Below are 21740 nucleotides of genomic sequence, written 5' to 3'. Positions count from 1 at the left end.
TGACCGTGATGCAATGCGGGTTACGTCACCGCGAAGCCAGGACTGAGTATTTACTGAAGTAGGCTTCATGTACAAGTAAAAGTTCTGAGCTACTTGACTGGAGTATTTCCATGTTCTGCTTATTCTACTAGGACATATTTGACGTCCTCCACTACATGTATTTGGACAAGCCACTGTAGCCACTGTAGTAGTAGTGGTAGTAGTAGTAGTAGTAGTAGTAGTAGTAGTAGTAGTATATGAAGTCCTTTGAGCGGTAAAACATTACAGCAATATACACATTAATGCATGAAAAATCCATATATCCATATATAACGTACATATTCTGAAAAACGCCACACTGTATAATGTGTACTTTTACTTTTGGCAGTTAATGCATAATTTGAGGAAAATATTGTTGTACTTTTACAGAAGTATGTTTTGAATCTACGACGTTTGCTAGTTACTGAGTATTTCTCAGTGGTATTGCTCCTTTAAAGATCAGAGTATTTACGAGGACTTTAAGTGGGTGATGATTTCCATTTGGAATTATCTGGAAACTGTATTATGTGTATTTTGTAAGTACAGTTGTTGTAAAACATGATGCGTTTTAACACAGCGGTTACCCACAATTCATCAATATGCATGTTCAGTATTAATTTGCATAATGCATTCAACATAGTGAGTGCACCCCATAACAGGCATTGCTGAGGTCTAATTAGAATGTCCCTTTTATTTTACCTAACTCTACTACAGTTCAAAGGGAACATTTGCACTTTTTATTTAATTTTTATATAATCAATATTACAGCCTGATTACTGGTCACATTTCAGGTTCAGACAGATAAACAGCCATAGACAAAACATAGAAGTTAGATTGTGCTTACCCTCTGTAATGCTTTTCACACTATATCTTACAATTCTGTGGATGATAAATTATCTACCAGGGATTATCTGCAAAGCTAGCAACTCCTTTTTTTGAGGTAGACAGGAAAGGCATACAAACCTCCACGAGTCATTCTTGGGGCCTTTGAAATCAAACATGTTTTTTAAATCGGGCCAAGAGTGACTCATATCTCAGGGCTCAGATGAGGCTGACTGGATCCATGTTGAAAAGTTGTTTTTTAGTCAGGCTGTCTGTCGATTATTTAGACAAAACAGGCAAGGCTACCGCTAGTGCTGCTGCCAAATGCACACTCTGCTGTCATTAGAGCTGATAGAGCCACCTGATTGGTTTAAACTTCCAAAACAGCAACGCAATTCATATTTTTGCAAAATTTAACAAAGTAAAAGTAAAAAGTATGCACTATTATTTTTACTTAAGTGAAGTACAGATACGTAAAAATTTACTTAAGTACAGTAGCAAAGTAAAAATACTTTGTTACAATCCACCTCAACAAACTACAACATTAAAGTGCTGCTTACATGTTAAAGCATCCAATAGACAGAAAGGGGTCATTCTGAGTAAAACGTAGATCTGTGATCCAATCTGTTTCTCTCTACTTTCACCTAATTAAAATAAAAGTTCACATGCAGGACCTGTAATAGAGAATTAGCTCATGTGGTATTGCTATCGATTCGGGCGAGTTAAATGATCAAAATACTTCTTCCACAACTCCCTTTACGCATGTCTGTTATTGCCAGCGAAATGTGTGAGACTGATCGAGCACACGATCTTGAAAAGAATTTATGTTTGAGTTTTTCATAGCACTGCAAGGCCGAGGCATTTGATAGTTAGGTTTTGAATTGGTACAAACTGTTAAGCTTGTATATGTTATTGTTTTTGTACCATGTAAAGTGCCTTGAGTACTCTGTAAGGCGCTATACAAATAAAATATATTATTATTATTATTATTATTAAAGAATAAAAGGCATTAATCCACACATCTATCACTAAGTGTCCCCACAAAAAAAACATTCTGTAAGATAGAATTGAAATAAAACAAGTTGAAGTCATTTACGTTGAAAAACATCCTTTTAATAGGTCCGTGCCACACACTAGTGAAAAATAAAGCTCCTACAAAAGAATGATACTTTTATTCCACAATATCTTAAATAAAGTAACTTCAAGTACTCTTGACTTGGGTACAAAAAAATCTAGCTGCCTCCATCAGGCCACAACACACAGCAAGGTTCAACACAGTGGTTACAAATGGCCTTAGGTCCTCTGTATTGTGGCAGATTACGAGGAAATGCATCATGGAAGCATAACTGGATGCTTGTTGTTCCGTTTTTTCTGCTATGGTGAGGAATGATTTCTGTGTCACTGTCCAACTTTGGAGGCCTTGTTGGATTGAAATCATATAAAAAAACGGATGTTGTCATAAGAATGAAAACTAAAAACAATAACATCCCCTACATGCCCCTGTTGGAAGGGTAGGCACTACCAAGATTAAGGATACCACAGTGTTTGCAGAGGATATGTATATACTGTACAAACAATATTTATGATAATGTTTTCATCACGTTCACTAAAATAGAATGCTACAATCATTCTAAGGCATAAACAATATCTTAATATTCTTAAACAATTTTTACACATCGTTCCAAACAAGACATAATATTGACATTAATAAACAGTATATACACATGAATCACCATTGTCTAACTGTCCGTCTTCTGTTCCTGTAAATAAATGCAGTTTTACAGTTCGAACAAATGAATACAGTCCTCTGATGCCCCAAAGCACTGAACAGTGTAAACAGTTTTTTTTTTTTCTTGGCTTTGTTTAATATTTGGGAGAAAAATTATAACACAAAGACACATTCCTTTTTAAATTCAAAGCAGTTCAGCTGATTCTTCCTTTTCATAGAAAATGAAGTGGACCTTGATTCATAAATAATTATTACAAAATTAAATACATTCACTATAATACGATTAAATAACAAAAGACTATTTACAAGTAGTGGAAAGTCTTCTAGCGCAGACACATCAGTGACAGTTGAGGATTAATTCAGTGCAGAGTTCTGAGACAGGGAATGGTATTGCACTACGACACCCCATTTCTATGGGACTCTTTGGGGCTTTTATCCCTGTTGTGATAAAATCCAGCGCACCTCATGTAACGACTTTTTTTTTCTCCCCCGCCAAGGTGACATCTCATCTTATGCACACCGTGGATTTCCTTATTACGGATTTGACTTCTTCCATCCTGCAAAGCCACATTCTCCATCAGAAAATCAAAACAAACGTAAAACCTGGTGCTCCGGTATGAAAAGTTGAATGGGTTTATGGAGAGAATCTGAACAGACCTTTAGTTTGTTTGTTTCAGAAGCTCGGTCCAGCGCTTCTCAAAGAACTTCCTCATGTTATGACCAGCTCGACCAATGTCTGAATTGTCTTCATTGAATTTTTCGCAGTTATCAAAGACCAAGTTGACATCAATGATGAAGGTCTCAAGGTTTTGATACCTGAAAAAAAGGAGAAAAATAAAGTCTTAAGTTGAGACCACATTCTGCGGTGTAACTAAACCCTGTTTTTCTGACAAAATACCAGTCTGACTTCTTTAAATTTTGCACAAATGTCCTGAAAGCTTTCGGTGAAAACAGAACAAACAGAGGCGGCGGGAACTTACTGGCTGCTCACAAGCTTCTCGCGTATGGTGGAGAAGTCCATCGATTTCTTGATGACCTTCCTGTAGCCAGGGACTGATTTCAGGTTGACGGGTGTGAGAAAAGGCCATGCATCCTGATGCCGCTCCAACTCAGCAAGGAGCACCCTGTTGAACACAGAAATGTACACGCATACAGTGAGACACAGAAACAGCTGCGGAGGAGCTTTTTTCCACTGGGACGTTTATAATTTCCTCTTCCTTTTAAGGAGCAGTGTGTAGGATTCAGTGGCATCTGGTGATGAGGTTGCAGATTGCCAACTGAATACCTGTCCGCTCACTACCACCATCTTTCCAGGATGTCAGAGAAGCGTCAGTAACGTAAATTCGTGAAAGAGTTTGGTTTTTCAATTATGGAAAATGCAACATGCATGAAGCACCTTGCTCCCAATGTACACAAAATGAAAACGCAATGTTTCTGGTCATTATGCACTATTGTAACATACCCATAGTTATGAGCATTATTTTTTAATTTCTGACAAGAGATCACCCACACTGGTCCTTTAAAGCAGTTGTCTTCAAAGGATTCCCTGAGCTCTACAGAGCTGGGTTTTTGATGTAAGATCTTTAGTAATGTCCGCTTTTATAAGCCAATACCAACCATCACTCGCCAAAGCTGAACTCATAGCTGACTTTGTGCTGAAAAAATACAACTTGTAATCTTAATAAAAATGGCTAAATTGGATTTCATGGTTAAAAGGGGACCTTAGATTTAAGAGGTTTAAACCGCAGAACAATCTTATTCCCTGGTTAAGAGAAAACAAACTATTGATACAGTCCTACAGTAGATGGCAGCAACTATAAAAGTGTTTGGGAAAGGGAGATAGACAAGTGAAAATTCAATAGAAGGACAAGTATGAACTAGCCAGGGCCACATACCTGCATAATCCCAGGTCCCTGTTGTTGTCTCTAGCCGTCTTGGCTCTCTTCACACACACAGGTGCCTCCTGATTGGCTGCTGGCAGAGCAGGTGAGCTGTCCTCTGGTTTCCTCTTCCTGACGGTGTCTTTAGCTCCTTTCTTGGGCGTGCTGCTTGCGCTGGCCGGGTCGTCCTCCGTCACCTCTCCATTACCTGCCTGCTTCCCGTTCTTCTTCCCCTCTCCACCTTTTTTAGCACCTCCTCCGCTTGATGCTGCTGCTGGTTTGCTTGGAGGTTTTCTGTTTTTGGTAGATGGGCCACTTGCCTGCAAAGAGTAAACAATGCATTCTTTGAAGTCTGGTGCAATAAAAAACTAAAGCTATAGTGTCCACTGACCGATTTATCATACTTCATGTTGGACTTTTCATAGCTATTAGTTCAGTTTGTCATATCTTAGACCACCAATATTATTAGTTTCATCCATGACCCCATCTAAATAAAAAACTCACGATAAGCTTGTGAATTGGAGAGTTGTATTGTCACTCAATGGGATAAATGCAAAATACATTCTGCAGACAATAACAATTCAAAGTAAACTTAACAAAACAGGAAATGTATATTCCTTGCAGTTGTTTTGAAGGCTGGGGACCTCTGCTGCATGTTGTTTTCTCTTTCTCTCCATCTATTTAATCTTATCTCTACTTTCGAATAAATGCATCAAATTCCCAAACTACTTTAAGCAAATCGATGTGAGTATTGAGAAAAAATATCATCCATCGGCTGTCAAATACCAACATTTGCAAATGCTGCATGTGTTTAATTGACAGAGGAAGGTGTGAATGAAAGAAAAGCGTAGCTAGGATTTCCTCTGCGAATAATCAACCATAAAGACATGAGATTGCTTTATAAATGGGCTTGATACCTTGGATATGCAGGCCGGGCAGTACCAGTCTCCTTCTGGGATACAGGTGATCTTGGGTTTGTGACAGTAAGTGTGGCAGCCTTTGTCACAGCCGTCACACAGCAGGAGGAGGTCCTCGTTATCTCCCTTCCTGCACATCTGACAGTACTAAAAAAAACAAGTGCATCCATTAAAAAAACAGCATACCCCTTTTAAATAGAGCTTGTTTTTAATTAGCAGGATAGAAATACACTGCTAACCACTTTCATGATGGACCTCTCCCAGGCGATAGACTTCTGTAGTTGCTGGATACACATGGCTAACTGGGCAGCGCTACGCACTTCAGTCAGAGCCTTCCTCCACACCTTCATACCGTGGGCCACCTCCTCCTCGCTGCTGAGAGAAGATAATGAGAAATGATGAGACACAGAGCGGTTCACATGAACGTGAATATGTGGGCGTATTTACACACACATACACACAATAGGCAGTAAACTGTATCAGTTGAGCCAGCCGCCAACAAGACAGCAGACCAGAAAGAGCTCCAGCTGTGCAGAGACAGGCATGAGGATTTGGGAGGGTGTGAAGCACCAAGGAGAGGTACACACCAATTTTGTTATGTTAAGGGTAACTTCATGCAGGAAGAGTGAAAACCTGTGAAAGTGTATACTGTACAGTGGGAGACATGATTATGCCCATAACCAAGGTTACTGATGCACAACACCATGCAGATGACCGCAGAAAAAAACAAGCCAGTAAGCAAAAACTTTAGAGGAAATGAAACTGAGTGGAGACCCCCACCCCACCCAAGAAGTCACACAAGACCAAAGAAACAAACAAGAATGCAACAAGCCACCACATAAATTTGCTGTGAAAGCAGCAAAAACCCTCCCTGTTTGAGTAGTATGGTAAACATGAAGCACACACAGAGAGAGGAAAAGGGTCTTAGTGGGAGAGTGGGGAGCTTTGGTTGGAGAAATGACCTACCCTTCCCTGTCAGCACTAGTGGATGGGGCAGGAGCAGGGACAGTGACCGTACCCACATTATCCAGCCTGATCTGAATGGTGGTACCTAAGGGGCTCCTCAGGTACCTTCTCTCGATGTTGCGCTCCAGATCAGCCAGACGTGTCACTGCTATGTCCAGCGGGTTGTCCAGGTGACGCATCACCCCGCCCTTCTCCCCCCGCTCCTCCGGATGCTCCTTGTCTCCCGTGTTGACAGACCGTGGCGCTGGTTTGATGAGGGGCTTGTGCTCGTAATACACCAGGTCCTCTCGCTCGGATTGAGGGTCCGGAAATGTCCAGCCCTGGGAGAGGACATCAGGCCTCTGATCACACCACTCCGCATGTTAAAACATGTTTCTTACACCAATGCCAAAATGTGGAGGGTTATGTAAGTGTTTTACCTTGACCTGCAAGCTGGCGGCGGTGACCTTCCTCTCCAGCTCCTCTACCTGCTGCAGCACGGCAATGTCCATCTCCATCGCCTGCTCCTCAACACACCAGCCCCGCACAGACTCCACACTGACCTGGCTCTCCTCCAGCTCACGCAGCTCGATCATGGCCACTAGATGGACGACATGAGAGACATCAGTCAGCCATGGATGCACACACAAACACACTCGCCGCTGCAGGTAAACACATGAGTAGCGAAGCCAAACATCCACGGATATTCATGTGGCTTGGTCATAAATAATACAATGTTCGCAGTGTATTCAGTGATCACCAAGGGCATGCATCAATGTTTGAACATCAGCACAACAAATCTGCATCTGGTGCTGTACACAATAATCCAACTCCTACATACATACATACATACATACATACAGAATATGCTATATACTGTGATTATGTTCTCAGAGGCAGTGTTGAACCACTTACCGTCTCTGTGTTTGGTGCAAACCTGGGGGATGATCTCTGTGTATTTCTGCATTTGCCTCTGGAGGCCTTTCTCCCTCATGCCCCGGCTGTGAAGAGCACTGACTAAAGCCCTCAGCTGCTCGATGTTAGACACCCGCCACCACCCTGTCAGGTTCTCTGAGACAATGAGCACAAACAGGCACGTTAGCTACAAGACAAATAGCATACATCACAGTAAAAAGGTGCTTCGTTCAGCTATGGTATACCCAAATGTAATTGTGTACAGTGGAGCAGAACATTCCCAAACCCAATTATCTTGGATTATTCAGGCAAGTGAATTCTCCTCAATTAAGAAAACAGGCTGTGATTAGGGCCTCCACTTTAATATCGCTCAATGCTTTTGGGTCACTCACCCTCTGGAATAGGCCGAGGTGTGGCGTGGTCTTGGGATTTGGGCATCTCCAGGGCAGGAGAGGGCATGGATGAAGTTTTCTCAATGCAAGGTAAAGGTGATTCACTCTTGCTCGAGACACTTGCTGCTGTGTTGCCCTCTAGAGAGTGACCCAACATGGGATTGGGGCTGCTGCACAGAGGCAGACCGGGACTTATCATGCCACAGGGCCAGCTTCCGAAAGAAACTCCGAGTAATGAAGCACCTGACTTCCCCTGGGGATAAAATAAGGGAAAACAAAAGGGTGAGGGAAGTGGAGGAAAACAAGACTGCGGGTCACTGCTTAGGTGATCGTGTACATGGCAGAAACAACTGTGCAGAACACAGCTATATCTGTTTGTGTCAGGCCACCAGTCTCACCTGCAGGGCTGATAGTGGGTAGTTGAGGAGGCCAGCCGGGTGGAGCGGGCTGGCAGAGGCCGATGCAGCAGAAGGGGTGAGAGGCAGGGCAGGGGACTGGGGTGGGGATCTGGGCCTGGCTGGGGTGGAGGATGCCTGGGGAGACAATCGGGGCGCCCCTGGAGGAGGTGTGATGATGGAAGTGAGGTCACATGGGTTGCGAGGGAGCAGACTGAACCAGTGTCCGCTCCTCTCTGTCAGGACTCTGAGCAGCTGGTCGTTGGCTTGGAATGAGAGATACGGAGATGGAGCTAGGGAGGAGGTTGGAGGAGTGTTCCCAGGGCTTTCACGTGGGGCTGGCAGGCAAGGGCCTGATAAAGAGGTTGAGGCTGGGGGAGGGATGCTTGTAGTGTCATTAGTGGTCACCATGGAGGGAGTTGTTGCTACTGCTGGCTCAGAGGTATTGTGAGTGGGGGAGGAGGGTGTTCCTGTGGTTGTGGCAACAGGAGTGCCCAAGGGGCTCGTGCCGTGTTGTCTCACATGGGGACTCTCCTTGTCCTCTGCCGTCCCCGTTTCTTTGCCGACGTCCTTGTTGACGTCCCGGAATGTGCAGAGCTTGGAAACACAGCCTGGCTGCTGGTAGAAGAGGGCGTTTTTCTTCCCTTCATGCTCTTCTTCCTCCTGTGTCTCATGTTCCAGGCCTCGCGTTTGAATGCTCTGCCCATCGAGGTTGGTGGGTTTCTCCTTCTGCAACTCGATCTCCTGAGGTTCCTCTTTGACCTTGACCTCCTCTGCCACTCTCCTTCTCCTCTGTCGCTCTTCCTCCAGTTCCTCTGGAGCTGTGGGGAGAGAGCACTGTTAATGTAGCTGAAAACACAACCAGCGTAGTTAAGAGCTAATTCTTCTATAACATTATCTATCGCTTGCTTTTGAGAGAAAAGTATTGTTCGATTATTATAGCTTTAGTCATTGAGGATTAAGACAAAGTAAACATCATCAGCATATTTTACATTGCCAAAAACAGCTGATCATGCAGCTAAACAGATGTTTTCACAACATTTATTCACTCCTCTTCCTGCAACATCAAATCTGATGATTTTTATTTTCCAGACTGAGTATGCATAAAATGTGCTCTGCAATCAAGACGAGCAAATTGAAGCATCTTAACAAGGGAATTCATCATACTTGGCATGTACTGTAACTACCTTCTCCACTCTCCATGGCTTCAATGAAGACCCCTCCACAGTGGGGAAGTACCCAGTACCGGCGGCGGTAACGGTCCTGGCCATACATCATGGAGCGCAGAGAATGGGAGATTTCAAACAGCTTCTTTCTGGTCTGATGATGTTGCTGCAAATGTACAAAACATACTTTGTGATTTCTGTACATTGTTTCGATCTGTGTATGGAAAACAAAAGACACTCATGCTACCGACGTGTCTTTTTGTAATTACTGTGTGATGTATTGAGCATTACATGTTATAGTAATGAGGTAATTTATTAAGCTAATTAATTCCTTCATTAGCGGTTCTCTCTTATGCATTGTATTAAATTGTATTTAAACACATCTTCATGGTAACATACAGGTCCTGCATAACCATGAACAATGGTTATGCAAAAGGATAATAATGTTCAACATGTTTGTAGTTTATATTTTCTTAGTTGCTTCTCTCAGAGACTTATTATTTGTTCATCTGACGCGTGTGTCGTTTTTTATCAAACATGATCAGTGTCAAGCAACCGTGCATTTCTTTTCTGATTTTCTATAAAAACATACCTTGGCTAATTTCTCTATCTGCTTCTCCAGCTCCTCCAGACTGGTGGCATGGTCTACTTCATCCTGACAGGACAAAGCAAAGTTAATGTTTGTGAGGAACCCTCAAAAGTCACTTTTGATAATGGATCGATGGCTGGATCTATGTTTTTTCTTTTTTTACCTCATCATATGTCTCCACTTTTTTAACCTTCTTTATTTCTTCTTCCTCCTCATCGTCCTCGTCCTCTGCCTGGTCATCACTGTCGTCATCATCTTCATCGTCGTCGTCGCTGTCTCCACCGAGTTTCCTCTTGCGTTTGATGGCAGAGGACGGCGTGCCAATGGACTGGTTCTCTTCAACCCCCGTACTGGCCTCCCTCCTCCCGGTGCGTTTAGCATGAATGGTCTTCAGCCTTTATTAACACAGTTAGGTTCAGTGTGATTGTGTTCAAAGAGTCAAGGTATTATTATTTTTAGGATGAAAGCAAACGTACTTCTTCAGTTTTCCTTCCATAATGATCTTGTCCTTCCTCATGTTTGCCATCTGATCCAGGCTCTTGTCAATCTCACTGGAAGAGGAAACAGAATCCCGTCAATTTACAGTTGTGCCTAAGTAAGTCCATGTTTTCAGTTATCTTAGACAGTAGTCAAAAATGTATTGAGAAAGAGATAAAAGCTGAATCCCGAAAGCTGGTATCCCGGAGCACAAATGCATAATTCCCCTACAATCAAAAAGACTCCACTGCAAATTACTGCTCCCTTCTGCAGCTGTATTAAACGTTTTCCACTTCATCAATAAAACACACCATTATTGGCTAATGAATAACTTGAGAGTTATGCAAAAATAAGAGCATATAGAGACCATTGTAGATTAATATATTCTTTCAGTGAGAGTTTTGTGCGAAAAAGTGTTTGGTTTTTATTTTTACTATTTTGTACTATGTGAATCCAGGTAGAGGAAGTATTGTAGACCATTTTATAACCATTCAGCTATGTGACACTAATGCAGAGTGTATTAGGAAGGACTCAGTTGGACAGTCTCAATGTTCTACTTTCAGCTGCTTCTCTTACCTGATAACAGCTCTGCTGCAGGCAAGCTCATTAGCTAGGAAGCCCAGGATTGAGGCTTTCTGGGAAGGCGTGTGGGCCTGGAAGGCCTTGGTCTTCAGACTGAAGGCCAGAGGGGCCAGCTCTGTATTGGCACAATGGGCTCCCATGTACATCTGTAGCACCTCAGACACATTATCCCTGTTAATGCCAACGTTGGTCAGGTGGTCCCCCAGCATGGTTTTTGTCTGATAGAGACGGAGAGAACGTCAAAGAGGTCAAGTTAATGAACACTTCCTTGATGACTGGAAGTTGATTTCATTCATAAACTGAGTAAACCTTAAATCTAAACACTAACACTAAACTAAACCTCGAAACTAAAAATGAGCAATATCACAATGGGAAAATAAATCTATATTCAATACAATAGTCCTGCATTTACAAGACACTTAGCAATAAATTCACCTTAATACTGTTAGATATTCTACATTTAAGCAATGTAATGTTACTAGTATTGTTATATATTGTCTTGTGATACATTTGGCATGCCAAATGTATAAAACAATATAGATCAATATTAGTATATGAATGTATTACAATGCTGTGAACTGAAACTACTAAATAGAGAAATCCGTCTTCAGGGGTTCAAATATGTTCGTAAGGACCACTTAATAAACTTTGACAGAGCTCACCTTTTGTCCAGGTGGCAAACCAGGATCACACACTGCCAAAGAAAGCAGTTTGACTAGAAGGTCCTGGACGTGGCCCATGCTGTCCCCGACATTGAGCAAGCCCTCCTGAAGCATGCCCAGGGTGGGCACATCCGCATTCAAATCAAGGCCTAAAACCTTCCCGAAGCCTCGCAGGAACTGCATCAGCATCAGGCAGTCAGACACGGCGCGTCCCGGGAGAATGAGTCCAGGAATCCGGGAGAACTCAGGGAGAGGCTGCACAGAGGGAAGTAAAGGTAAAGGATTGCTGTATGTGTCACTGAGAGAGACATTAAATCCAATTTCTACGACAGACAATTGCGATTTAAACAGCTGTGGGAAAATGGGAGTAAAGCTGTCATTACATCTCACACCTGTTGACTGATATCAAGATGGTGCTTTGCAATTTGCAGTGACGACGGCTTATTTTCTACACTATGTAGTACTTTCATTTTACCACTTGGGGGCACACACCTCCACACATAAAAATGCTTAAAACCATGTGGTCTTATTGTTAAAACTGACCCTCAAGAAAACATTAAACTGGCTATTTAATAGTACTACCACTAATACTACTACTATAATAATAATAATAATAATAATAATAATAATAATAATAATAATAATAATAATAAAAATATAGCTGAAAAGAATTTTGTGATTGCGTTCCCCTCCTGCCCTAATTCAATGTATTTAACAGCATCTTAATGTGACTGACAATGTAACGACAACATCGAGGATATAAAACTGTGTATGCGCTATACATTTTTCTTTGAGCGATCAGCTTTACACCCACAGCGCTGAGCGGATGGGCTTCTTCCTTAACTACCTTGTGATCAGACAGACACATGTCTTCATTTGGCTTCTTCAGCTCCCTCGCTATCTCCAGCTCTTGCCGCCGTTGCTCCAGTTTACGCTCTTTGTTCAGGCGCTTCTCATCCCTTTTCTCCTGCCGCAAGCGCTCACGCTCCTGGAGAGTCCAAAATTCAAGAGAGCATTAAGGAAAGCAAAGTGTGCGTGTGTTTGTGTGTGTGTGTGTGTGTGTGTGTGTGTGTGTGTGTGTGTGTGAAAACAGACAGGAAGGTTTACTTGACTTTGCTGAGCAGTATTAGAATTCAGCCTAATGCTGCTGTGTATTCAAAAGAAAAGTGCTTCAGGGCCAGAATCTTTTGACTTGGAAAGTATGGAGAAAAAAAATGAATGGAGGGGAAAGAGTGCACAAAAAGGAGAGAAAGCGGGACTTAGGCTCTTTTTATGGAGTGGACTGTTTGTGTGCATGTGGGCTACCTCTGCTTTCTTGCGAGCCTCAACCGCCTTCATCAGCATTACATGTTGCCTCCTCCTCTCCCTCTCCTAGAGTGGCAGAAACACAGGCACATTAACAAGCACACATTGCACATACAGCACTCAAGGTTGACTAAATTTAGTATTCATTAATGCAAAATTGTGATGCGCTAAAAATTCAATAGAGGCACCATACTTGAACAGACACAAAACAATGCTTCACATGTATACACTTTCACATGTATGGTGGAAGCATAAGTGAAGAGTACAGTATTACGATGACAACCAAAAAGCAACACAGAGATGCGGTACGAAGTAGATGTGATGACAGGCTCAAAAAAGAGAAGCAGCTGGAACCGGTGGCGGTGCCTCTAAACTAAAGCTGACACAACAAAAGCAACAAAATGCTGGTTGCCAGAAGTCTTCAGACGTGCCACATTGGCATGATCAAAATACTAAATTCTATTACATGAGGCAATGTTCATGTTTTTTTTTTTTTTTACACATCATTCTCATAATATTTGGCGAGAGGGACGACAAATAGGAATAGATGGTAAAGACTAGCTACAAACAGAGCAGTTCCACCTCAGTGGTTTTGGCAGCGTAAGTATTAGCACAGTATGTGACTGCCGAGGATGAGACATCTATGTTGTTCTTTGGTGCATGATACACAGTCTACTGCGAAAGGGCACAGGAATCACTGGTGACTGACTATCATTTTATTTGATCTCTTTAGGTTTCCCGCTCCACCGTATCAGGCTGTCATTCCCTCTGTGATCCACCAGAAACACACAATTGCCACTATTAGGGCTTGCCAAGGACATTTCCAGCACATAGTGGATGAAATGGGCTAGTTTGTGAGGATTGTTTTGTCATTGTGATAAACAAAACAGGCCCGGTGCCAAGCACTCTACTACCATATTTCTATGTCCTTATTGGTTTGATTTATCTACAAATGGAGAACTTCAAAAAGGACATAGACACTGTGGCATTCAGCTTTTTCGAGCTTTCCACTTGATCAAACACAATGAATATGTTGGGGGGTATTATGATAACAAGCTACAGCGAATCAAAAGCAATGCAATTGCATGGGACAACCGTAAATACCAGGATTATTTCACGTATCTCAGTTTGCTCTTAAGGAAGGTACAAAGGGTTAATGCCACAATCGGCTCAGAGTCCACTATGAAACAGATAGGCAGACCTTTAGATTCAGCTGTGACTGTGTATGAGTGAGGACAAGCAGGACAGCCAGGACAAAATAAAATACTACACAGAATCATCATTGTCCCCGTGGTGGAGTTTACTATAGTGTGGTTTTACAATTGATCGGGTCTATTTGCAAGCAAAGGTTGTGCCGCACCCCCACTAAACTCGAGCGGGGGAATCAGCCTGGAAGTATCTCCACCATAAAGACAAAATGATTCTCGGTAGCTGTTTTCATTATTTGTGCGGAGTACAGGAACAGTGAATGACAGAGAGGCTGGAATGGGGCAGGTTAAAGTCCAGCACTCAGTGGACTGCAGAACAGATGCACGGACGAACACACACAAGCTCAATGTCTGGGCCGAAATCGTCAAGCACTCACGGGGTAACACAGGCTACTCCAATACAACGGTTAGACAATGTATGTGATGGATGGAAACTCCTCGAGTGCACTTTGAGACAGTGAGTGTGGATTGGCTAGCAGCCTTTGCAATGCATTCTGAGTAGGAGGGGGAGGATGGGGGAGGGGGACAGAAGCTGCCTGGCCACCGTGACAGGGTCAGTTGTCCCTCAGGACGAGCAGATGGAGGCAGCATACTGACTCTTTTTCTCTTTTGTTGGTTTTGCTGGAAAGCCATGCAGAAGAATGTAGTATGACAGCAGCCAGTGCTACACTTAATGCATTGCTATGACAACCATAACACAACCAGTTACACGATGCAGGTGTTAGATGTACAAAAATAAACATACCCATACCATATCTAGTCTATGCCTCTCCAACTCCTGGCAGAGAGAGTTGGCAAAATATTATGGAACAGAAATAAAATCCAATACCGCAAAGCATGGCGTTTAATAAAGAGAAATACTGAAGGCTTTCATCAAATAGATGTTTGGTAATTAATTACATTTACATATACTCACACATGCCTTGTATTTAAATGAATATAGATGCACAAATACACTCAGACACACACATTCACTCACTCACACACACACACACACACACACACACACACACACACACACACACACACACACACACACACACACACATACACACACACACATCTGTCAACTTTCTAGTCAAGTGAAGTTTGAGGTAAATGGTTTTATTCAGCAGTAACTATTATGTTCAAGAGGCAGAGCAAGTTGGAGTGAATGCCTACCTGGTGCTTGAGGATCTCTGCCTGCTGTCTCCTCAACTCTTTTTCCTTGAAGGCAAGAAAGAGAAGATGAGGGAAAAATCAATATGCTCCCATTGTGCCAATATCATGAAAATCACTACAGACTGATGGAATTTCAGCACTTTTCAAACGGCCACTCTAATTATATTTGCCGGCTACTTTGAGAGTGGATAAGAGCCCCACATCATGGTGTATATGAAATATTCTAATTAATGTGATTTTTCTTTTTTAAAAGGTGTTGGCATCTGTTTCAAGAGATTTATTAAAAAAAATATACAAGCATACCTTTATCCGTTTTTCAGCCTCCAATATTTTGGCATTGGTGACTTCTTCCTTTTTTTTCCGTTTGGCCTATGAATAAAGATTAAGGTCAAGAATCACAGAGACAGACACATATCAATCAGTCTTGGGTGAGGGCTTTGCTGCACCTTAACTGATTGTTTGCAGTTTTCTGCTTTGAGCAAAGATTTTAAGCTCCTGAATGCCAGTCAAATTTGTAAAACACAGCGAATGAATAATGTATCTCTTTAACACCTAATTGTAAAAATGTTGAAGCCTCCCGTTAAGAGTGGCTTGTCAACCGTGTCAACTCAAAATTGATTTAGTCCTGCTAAAACACTTTGAAGCTCCTACGGTATAATTGTGTGCGCCTGCATATGTGTGTGTGTGTGTGTGTGTGCATATGTGTGGAAGTGCATGCATCTTTGCATGCGTGTTTGTGTGTGTGGAAAACAGCACCTTTTTTCTTCTCGACCCACTTATGCTAAACTGTTACTGTTGTCTGAAGGAAAAAAAGTATTTTCTGTCCAATTTAAATAAGGTCTGAAGAGGCAGCAACAGCCATTTTAATATTCAACAGCCGTCAACCAAGACCAATTTAGCATTAGTTCCATGTGGAATTATGCCTAAGAAGACGCAACTCCCTCCAATGCATGCTGCTGTTCAGTAATGAGCTTTAGGAAGATTAAAACCCTATAGACTGAGGGTCTGGAGCTATCCAGGAATGTTCTGCTTAATCAGAAGTGCTGGATCAGATTCTGTACCTCCAAAATGTGGTGCGCCCTGAGTTCCTTCTCCATTCGAATCTGCTGAATACGCTTGATCTTTTCCTGTGGAAAAAAAAAAGAAAAGACACACAACATAATCTCTTAATATTTTAGACATTAGAAAACATCCTCAGATAAAATCTCTTTCCAAAGACACAGCAATAAGAGAAGTAATGATGGTAATTTAAAAGCGAGCTTTAAAGTGTCACAAAAAAACCATTCAGCACTTCTTGCGCTGCACACGGGGACTACGTGTGTCAGGACATTTAGATTAGGAGAAAGGGAGGAAAAAGATTCGTCAGCACATGTAAAGCACACCCACCTGCTGCTTTAGGATCTTGATCTGCTCTTTCTGCTTCCGCCGCTCCTCCGCCGCCATGATAGCTTCAAAAGTCAAAGTCAGTGTGATGTTAGTGTCTACTAAAACAACCCTAAAGCTGGTCAACCAGCAGTATTCATTTCTGAGAAAATTACAGTTGTTAAGATACATTTATTCAGACGGTCTCAGTGGGATGATGATGCATTTTAAACAAGAGTCCAAGCGATTCTGAGAACGAGATCTCAACTAAGAGTCAGTCACACAAAATGAAAACAAAACACGCAGACACACTACAATAGATTTTGAAGTCCCTTCAAGGTATGAGAGAAGTGTCAGGTGCCTAGAAACCAGAAAGATGTGTTTAAACAGCCATAAGCACACAGTGGCTCTTAAATACTAGTGCCAGGTACTAATGCTGCAGGGTTATGCTAGATTTGTTTTAAATGTTAATTAAAAAAGAAGTCTGTCATGCGTGCCTCCTTCAATAAATATACTGTATTAAGTTAAGTTCAATAAAGAACCATGAAGACCATGAACTACATTTTATGTTTAAAATTCATATTTTTAATGCAATCGTTAACTACCGTAAAATGTCAACTACCTCAACAAGACATCATTATTGAAATAGAACACACGGAAATCGACTTCTTGATGAGAATCTTTGGCTCCATCATTGTGTGTAATAATTTGTATATATAAGCACAATGTTTGCAGCAAAGCAGCAATAAAGATGAGAGTCGAAAAAAAAAAGATGAAAGCTTGTGCTTTAAAGTGATGAACATCCAAGTACAGTTGTGTCTGTGTCCCTGGAGGCTTAAGTGGTTTGCAGTGACCAACTGACCAACCGAAAAACCACAACTATCATCCTTGCAGCACTGAGCTCAACACACACAAAAACCTGGGTTTACCTTGCTGTTTCCGAGCCTCTTTGGCTGCACGCGCCAGTGCCTGCTTTTCCAGTTTTCTCATCAGTTTCATCTGGGTGGCCTGTCGGGCTATTTCTGCACAGAGGGTAAAGACATTGTCCATGAGAAATTTTAGGAGAATGCCTAAATGCTACTACAGCCTGACCTTGCACATTTGACTCAGATAATTCAATGGCTTCAGTGAAATTTGGACAAAATTAGGGACATATACTCAAAACCAACTCCCCCTGTGAGGATTAACATATATTTATACAAATATGTCTATTCAAATTATAACAGAAAAAAAATGTAAATGTTTTTTACAAGGGTATAGCTGACTACAATACATTTGTGGTGCCAGAGTAGAAAAAGGTTTTACTTTGTAATAACAGCATATGCAGTTATGTTATTATCAAAGCCAAACAAAAGCCCAGTGACATCCAAATAGACATGATAACAATGCCGATTCATCTTGAAAAGTATGTGGTTTACTGCATATGAAGTAGGTGGATCTAACAAACAAGCATGACAAAAAAAGCCTTTAAAAATGTTTAAAACATTAACTCTTTCCTGACCATCCTCTACCTGAATAATGGCTGGTTGATTCATGACACACACACTTGTGACCAACACATCTCAGAGCTCATTTCCTGTGCTAACCTTGAGCCTCTAGTTTGCGCAGGAGTTTGACCTCGCTGGGACTGGGGCCCTCGGGCACCAGCGGATCGCCCACATTAGGGGGCCGCCCCTTCCTCCGTCGGGAGCCTTTGCCACCTTCGCCCGCTAACTGGCGGTCTGAAGTCAGGGGGCGACTCCTGCGACCTTCCATCGCCAAAATACGTGGAATGACCTCCTCTTCCTTCAACAGGCTCCACTGTAAACCCTAGAGAGAGAGAGAAAACGAAGCGATGGAGAGATTGGGCGGGGTGCAGAGGAATATGTTGACATTGATCATTTTATGTGACTAAGGAACAATTTAAGTATTATTAGCGTGTGAAATAAATGAGTTAAAACAAATAGCATTACATGTTTTAAAATACACAGTAAAACCTGGCTAAACAACGCATTAACTAAGTACACGTTTACTGATCTGTCCTTTTGCATCTAGGTTCTTTCTGGCCCCTCAGCACTGTGTGCATTTTCTCTATTCTGCTTCTAATAATATACACATCCATTTTCTGATGTTATATCTTTGTAAAACATAACATGGCATACATCATTGATCACCTGTGGAAGTAATGTCAGCTGATTATTGCATTTATCCATGCACAGTGAGAGGTCTATGAACTAGGACTACTGAGGGTTTTCTGGCTGATTCCTATTCATGCCCTGACTGCGACTGCTGCATGATGCTTTGCCTCCCGCTAGATGAAAAGATGAACAGGGATCACGAAGAGAAGAAAGAGAGATGAAAGGCAGTCACCTGGGGTCCTTCTCTGGCTTCATAGAAGTCACCAACCCTTATCTTTGCACTGAAGCTAAAATTATCTCGCGTGATGCCACTTATTCCATTTCTGGATAGATACTACAGAAGAGAAAATAATAATGGCGTTGGTTTAGGCAGAAAAAAAAATTGTGAAATTAGCGACATTGATAAGCATCTGGGAAGCATTAGATTGGAGGGAGTCTAAGGTTGCAGTGTGCATGTGTGCAGTGCTACTAATCATTCTAAAAGCCAGGGGACAAAAAAGCAAAAGCTCTCAGGAGAGAAAAACGGTTCTGACCTTGGGGTGCACAATTCAGGCCCTTTATTATTTATCTGTGGCCATGCTAGGCTTTTTACTGCCGACTGACTGACTAGCAGTGAGTGAATGTTACCGAGTACACATTTTTCTCTATGCACTACCCCACTCAAAGGCAGTTTTAACGATTAGCGCAGTTGAGCTTTTGATGAAGCAAACAAAGAAGATTATAGACTATAATGTAGCGTACAAATGGGGCCAAAGCTGTGCATCCCAACACAAACCATTAATCATGTCTTTGGGTGGGGGTTGGGTTGGGGGTGGGGAAATGGGGGAGGAGAGGTGAAAAAAAAAGTGTCAGAAGAAGTGAATCTAAGAATATCATCCCAGACTATTGGGGTCACAGGAAGCAGGGTGGGGGTGGAGTACAGCTGAAGCGATAGCAGAGACAACAAATCCTGATACAGAAGCATTTGTTTGAGCGATGTGGATGAGCAGAGCCGCAAGTAGTAGCAAAAACATCCCTCCGTAATAGATCATAAACCATGCCGCCCACATTGACTCCCACTTCAGTCCCGAACTGCTCATCTGTATGCCTCGTAACCTTTGCCTCTGTATCACGGGTGTAGACTACACTGCGGCGCTGTGGGGCCGTGGTACCTTCATTACATCTGGGTACTGCCTCAGTTTCTTGCCACACGGAGCGTAGTAGGCCACCTCACCCTGTGACCGCCCGGCCACTGATTTGATTCTCGTTTCTCTCCGCCACCTGTTTTTTTTTTTTTTTTTTTTAAAGAAGAAGAAGAAAGCAATAAAACGGCTGTTCAGAAAAAAACGGCGTGTCGTACATTTGTGGCACGGATGTGAGCACTCTGAAGTGAAGCCCTTCCATGATAGGTGTCTTTCTTTCAGCCTCTTGTACATACCCCAACTCCAGAGGTATCATCAACTCCTTCTCATCCATCACCCTCTTCCTCTTCCCTAAGCCTGTGGAGAGACAAGAGATCAACCATCAATTTGTCAGCACAACCGACGGCCAGAGACCTTACACACATGTAGGAGCAGCAGTCAAAGCGCCTGGACTCACCAGTAATCACACCTGGCAGGTAACCAAGAACATACACGTGTTTGTACACTGGCCTTTTCAAACTGCGTTTACCAGCCTAATGTGACCATAGAAGTTAAACACACGCTCAATTCTCCAGACTGCCATTTTCAAATCATAAAACTAAAATGCCAAACCCGCTATGCATGAACACAGGAGTGAATTTACATCGTGTGGTAATGTCTGTTGAACAATGGCCATTTAAGAAAGGCAGATGAGAAAAGATAATTAATCATAGATGAGCAAAGACTGGAAACTACTTGGATTATTTCCGGCAAGCTACACATCGTCTTATTTTCCCTTATCTTGGTAACCCCTTTGCATTGGAAGAAGGCAGACGTTGATCTCGTTGCTGTGCCAAACAAGTTGTCAGGGCTCTGAGGCATGCCCCTACAGGACCTGAGAGCTCCGGTTAGTCCATGGCAACCAACCGCCTTCTTCCTGCCACCCTAAAAGTAACAATCCCTCTTCATCTAAGGATGATGGGTTATTATGTTATTCAAGAGCTGAGACCTTGTTAACAAAACACGGCATCTGCTGGTTGCTATAGCTTCTTTTTTTCATGGCGCTGTATATGCCTGGGAGATTAAATTAAATATCTGCTTTTCACAATAAGACAGTGAACGGACCGGAGCAGCAACAAAAGTCACCCAATCAATTCTTATTTAAATTAACTCGCAACTTCTTAAATCCCTCATGACATTCTCTTTTGCAACACATCACGACCAACGCTTTATTTTCAAGACTTTTTTTTCAAGACTTTTTTTTCCTTTTCTCACATTGCAAAAATTTAAATCTAAGTAAGATGAAATATCTTAAATCAAGGCATTATACGCTTGTTTTTTGATTGACAAGATATTTCTTCTTATCAGGCAGTTTTTATTTTAGAGCATTTCACTTGTTTCAAGAAGTCTTGGCAAGTCAAATTTTCCTGTTCTGTTGGCAGATAATTTGTCTTATTTCAAGTAATATTTCCCTCATTTTATTACTTTTCTTTCTTGTTTTTGGAAGCTGAATTTTTGCAGTGCATATGAGACCCAAATAAAGCCATCCTTGATCTCTCATTCTTTTTTAACCCTTTCTGCATTCAGATTTGAATCCCATTACCTAATGGAGAGGCGAGGCTGTAGGAGGAAGAGCCTGGAGAGCTGTGATAGGCCAAGGCACTGGAGCTGGTGACAATGGTGGGAGTCTTGATGACCTGTAGGTTGAGAGGGGAGCAGCTGGTGGCGGTGTGATTGGTTGAGGTGTTCAGTAGTTCTGGGCCTTTGGTTAGCCTGCGAGGATTCATCTCCTTTTTGGATGACCCAGACGGCAGCAGCTTTAACTCCTTCACTTTCTTCCCAGAGACATCGCTGTCTGAGTTGCTGTCAGACTCTGAAATGGGAGCCCAGAGCAAAGTGTTCAGTTGTTTTTAAAGAAAAAACACAGAACATTGTGTAGTTCAAGAATTTGTGGCTTTTCTTTGTCTCATGTGATAGTGTACTGAACGCTTTTAGGTT

General features: G+C 42.2%; 1 protein-coding gene across 20 annotated transcripts in view; it reads right to left on the bottom strand.

The window, feature by feature from the left end:
- Positions 1-1931: 1931 nt before the first annotated feature.
- The window catches only part of baz2ba (bromodomain adjacent to zinc finger domain, 2Ba), a 65028-nt gene continuing 45219 nt past the window's right edge, over positions 1932-21740 (bottom strand). Inside the window, exons 10-39 of one of the 20 annotated variants that reach the window (XM_068579193.1) lie at positions 21346-21615; positions 20060-20120; positions 19794-19902; positions 18875-18976; positions 18112-18334; positions 17455-17547; positions 16550-16611; positions 16225-16290; positions 15467-15532; positions 15164-15208; positions 14748-14780; positions 12795-12860; positions 12337-12477; positions 11490-11744; positions 10822-11045; positions 10245-10319; positions 9932-10163; positions 9772-9834; positions 9201-9345; positions 8017-8834; positions 7619-7871; positions 7227-7382; positions 6752-6912; positions 6333-6673; positions 5606-5741; positions 5367-5513; positions 4465-4769; positions 3550-3693; positions 3227-3385; positions 1932-3126 (exon numbers count right to left, since the gene is read on the bottom strand). In XM_068579193.1, the coding sequence (XP_068435294.1) occupies positions 3229-3385; positions 3550-3693; positions 4465-4769; positions 5367-5513; positions 5606-5741; positions 6333-6673; positions 6752-6912; positions 7227-7382; positions 7619-7871; positions 8017-8834; positions 9201-9345; positions 9772-9834; positions 9932-10163; positions 10245-10319; positions 10822-11045; positions 11490-11744; positions 12337-12477; positions 12795-12860; positions 14748-14780; positions 15164-15208; positions 15467-15532; positions 16225-16290; positions 16550-16611; positions 17455-17547; positions 18112-18334; positions 18875-18976; positions 19794-19902; positions 20060-20120; positions 21346-21615 (4949 nt within the window). In that variant the 3' untranslated portion in view covers positions 1932-3126; positions 3227-3228. Of the gene's footprint in view, positions 3386-3549; positions 3694-4464; positions 4770-5366; positions 5514-5605; positions 5742-6332; positions 6674-6751; positions 6913-7226; positions 7383-7618; positions 7872-8016; positions 8835-9200; positions 9346-9771; positions 9835-9931; positions 10164-10244; positions 10320-10821; positions 11046-11489; positions 11745-12336; positions 12478-12794; positions 12861-14747; positions 14781-15163; positions 15209-15466; positions 15533-16224; positions 16291-16549; positions 16612-17454; positions 17548-18111; positions 18335-18874; positions 18977-19793; positions 19903-20059; positions 20121-21345; positions 21616-21740 lie in introns of all 20 variants that reach the window. The other 19 variants (XM_068579260.1, XM_068579184.1, XM_068579201.1 and 16 more) reach the window with 19 other exon arrangements.

The sequence above is a fragment of the Clinocottus analis genome, unplaced genomic scaffold, assembly GCF_023055335.1.
Source record: "Clinocottus analis isolate CAN_PGR_092001 unplaced genomic scaffold, fCliAna1.0.p SCAF_1, whole genome shotgun sequence".
NCBI lineage: Eukaryota > Metazoa > Chordata > Actinopteri > Perciformes > Cottidae > Clinocottus > Clinocottus analis.
Note: the sequence above shows the minus strand (reverse complement) of the source record. Positions and strands in the feature narration are given on the sequence as shown.